Source organism: Octopus bimaculoides, chromosome 22 (genome assembly GCF_001194135.2).
Source record: "Octopus bimaculoides isolate UCB-OBI-ISO-001 chromosome 22, ASM119413v2, whole genome shotgun sequence".
Lineage (NCBI taxonomy): Eukaryota > Metazoa > Mollusca > Cephalopoda > Octopoda > Octopodidae > Octopus > Octopus bimaculoides.
This window is the reverse complement of record NC_069002.1, coordinates 29,069,185-29,072,025: the sequence shown is the minus strand read 5'-3', so window position 1 is coordinate 29,072,025 and position 2,841 is coordinate 29,069,185. Positions and strand designations below refer to the sequence as shown.

Genomic DNA, 2,841 nt, shown 5'->3' with positions numbered 1-2,841 from the left:
TGGCTGGCCAGCTCTCTGGCTGGCCAGCTCTCTGGCTGACCAGCTCTCTGGCTGACCAGCTCTCCGGCTGGCCAGCTCTCCGGCTGACCAGCTCTCCGGCTGGCCAGCTCTCTGGCTGGCCAGCTCTCTGGCTGACCAGCTCTCTGGCTGGGCAGCTCTCTGTGATCAACATGCTCCATTCCACTCAAAATTTCTGGCCTTGTGCTAAAGATAGAAACCATTATTAAAGGCACAGTAGCAGCAATGGGGAAGGGCCAAACTTTTTTGTCCTTCTTCCACACAACATAAAGCTTGTCCCATTTTTTGAAGAATTCCATACATTCCTTGTTTAGAAATCCCACATTTTAGATAATCAAATCTAACCTCATTTCTCCAGTTTTGATACAATGTAACGTTCACATTATTCATATAAATATTTCTTCTTTAACTTCTTCTTCTTATTCTTTTTCTTCCTCCTCCTCTGCTTCTTCTTCATCATCCACCTCTCCTCCATCTTTTCTTCTTCCTCTTTCATTTTCTTTTTCTGCTTCCTCCTCTTCCTCTCCTCCTTTTCTTCGCCTTCCTTTCTTCTTCCTCTTCTTCTTACCCTCCTTCTTCCTCATCATCCTCTTCTTTCATATTTCATCTTTTTCTGCTTCTGCCACCTCTGCTTCCTCCTCCTCCTCCTACTTCCTCATTTTCTTTCACTTCTTCATCCCCTTCTCCATCTCCGTCTTGTTTCACTGCTTCTTCCCCCTTCTTCAAGCAGCTACAACTGAAGCACACTTCACCACCCCTGAACTCTTGGTCTCCCCAATTCACCTCCAAACACCTGCCTATCCACCCCTACCACCATCACATGCTTTATGCTTCTACCAATAACAATAAATACAGTTGAGTGATGTAGTCTTTTACCTCGCTAGCTCCTGTCAAACTGTCCAACCCATGCCAGCATGGAAGACAGATATCAAAAGATGATGTTGATGATGGTGATAGTTGAATGATCTTTGACCTCTATTAGCATATTGTGAGTTTGTGTGTGTTTGGAAGTCCCCAAAATATAACATCTGATATGGCCTGGCATTTGACACAATAACAACAGCCAGCAGGAGGCAAAGCTTACTGTCTTGAGCACAGTAGGCACAGTAAGTGTGGCAAGGAGAATTATTACCTTACTTGAAAACAAGTGAGGATTGGTGACAGGAAGAGCATCCAGCCAAAGAAAAGCTCTCTCTTTCTCAATGAATCTCATCTGATCCATGCAAGCATGAAAAAGTGACATTAACCCTTCAGCATTTAAACCAGCCATATCCGACCCAAATATTCTACCTGCTTTGTGTTCAAAGTGGCTTGATTTGGCCTCTCATGTCTACCCTACAATGTCTTCTAAAAAACATTCTCATCATCAAAATCTCAAAGCTAAGAGATAATGCTTGATTAATTCAAAACAATGTGAATAAATAAGGATTACATTGGACAGAGGAATCTCAGTTCTAAAGGGTTAAACTAGCCATAATCAACCCAGATATTCTCCTAGCTTTATGATCAAATTGGCCAGATCTGGCCTCTCACACCTATCCTACAATGTCATTCTAAAAATAGACAAACAGGCGCAGGAGTGGCTGTGTGGTAAGTAGCTTGCTTACCAACCACATGGTTCCGGGTTCAGTCCCACTGCGTGGCACCCTGGGCAAGTGTCTTCTACTATAGCCTCGGGCCGACCAAAGCCTTGTGAGTGGATTTGGTAGACGGAAACTGAAAGAAGCCCGTCGTATATATGTATATATATATATATATATATATATATGTTTGTGTGTCTGTGTTTGTCCCCCCAACATCGCTTGACAACCGATGCTGGTGTGTTTACGTCCTCCATAACTTAGTGGTTCGGCAAAAAGAGGCCGATAGAATAAGTACGAGACTTACAAAGAATAAGTCCTGGGGTCGATTTTCTTGAATAAAGGCGGTGCTCCAGCATGGCCGCAGTCAAATGACTGAAACAATTAAAGGAGTAAAGAGAAAGAGAGTAAACAAATCATCAAAATCTTGAAGCTATGAGATAATGCATGATAAATTCAAAACAAAGAATAAACAAGCATTACATTTGACAGAGTGACAATGAAAAGGAAAGAGTTAAAATAATGATGAGACAAGAATAAGAGATACAGACAGAAAGGCAGGCTAAAAGAGACACAAGCAGGGAGACAAACAGACAGACAGAGACATGGAGAGAGATGGGGTGGGTTTTAGAAGGAAATATTGAACCAGAAAAGCTGGTTTACCTGTATAGTCTTGCCATTCATAGCAGTCACCACATCCCCAGGTTTAGTTGCCTTACCACCAGGCATGTTCTCACAGAGTGGGATAAAAGCTGATAAACATAACAAAATAGAAATATATACAAATAAATAAAAAGATAGAATATTGAATATTTTAGCATCCATGATACTAATACTGAAAATATACCCAAGCCTTCATGTCATGTGAGGACTGTAAATGAGCATCACTGTCATATAGGTGGAGTTGTTTGTTTCCAGTCTTCCATGGAAAATATGTCTGGCCATTGGGAAGCATTACCTTGCTTGGAAACAGGTGAGGGTTAGTGACAGAAAGGGCATCCAGCAGTAGACAATCTGCCTCAGCAAATCCCATCTGACCCATGCAAGCATGGAAGGGTGAACATTAAAACGATGATGATGTATATGTCATGTGGCCATTGTTGATGTCACATGACTGTCATGTGGCCATTGTTGATGTCACATGACTGTCATGTGGTCATTGTTGATGTTACATGACTGTCATGTGGCCATTGCTGATGTCACATGACTGTCATGTGGTCATTGCTGATGTCACATGACTGTC

At 42.2% G+C, this 2,841-nt stretch overlaps 1 protein-coding gene across 1 annotated transcript in view; it reads right to left on the bottom strand.

Annotated features, from left to right (window-relative positions):
* Positions 1 to 2,841, bottom strand: part of LOC106876828 (uncharacterized) — a 51,591-nt gene that overhangs the window by 6,799 nt on the left and 41,951 nt on the right. Inside the window, exon 21 of the mRNA XM_052975681.1 lies at positions 2,262 to 2,350. Coding sequence (XP_052831641.1) covers positions 2,262 to 2,350 — 89 coding nt within the window. The remainder of the gene's footprint in view (positions 1 to 2,261; positions 2,351 to 2,841) is intronic.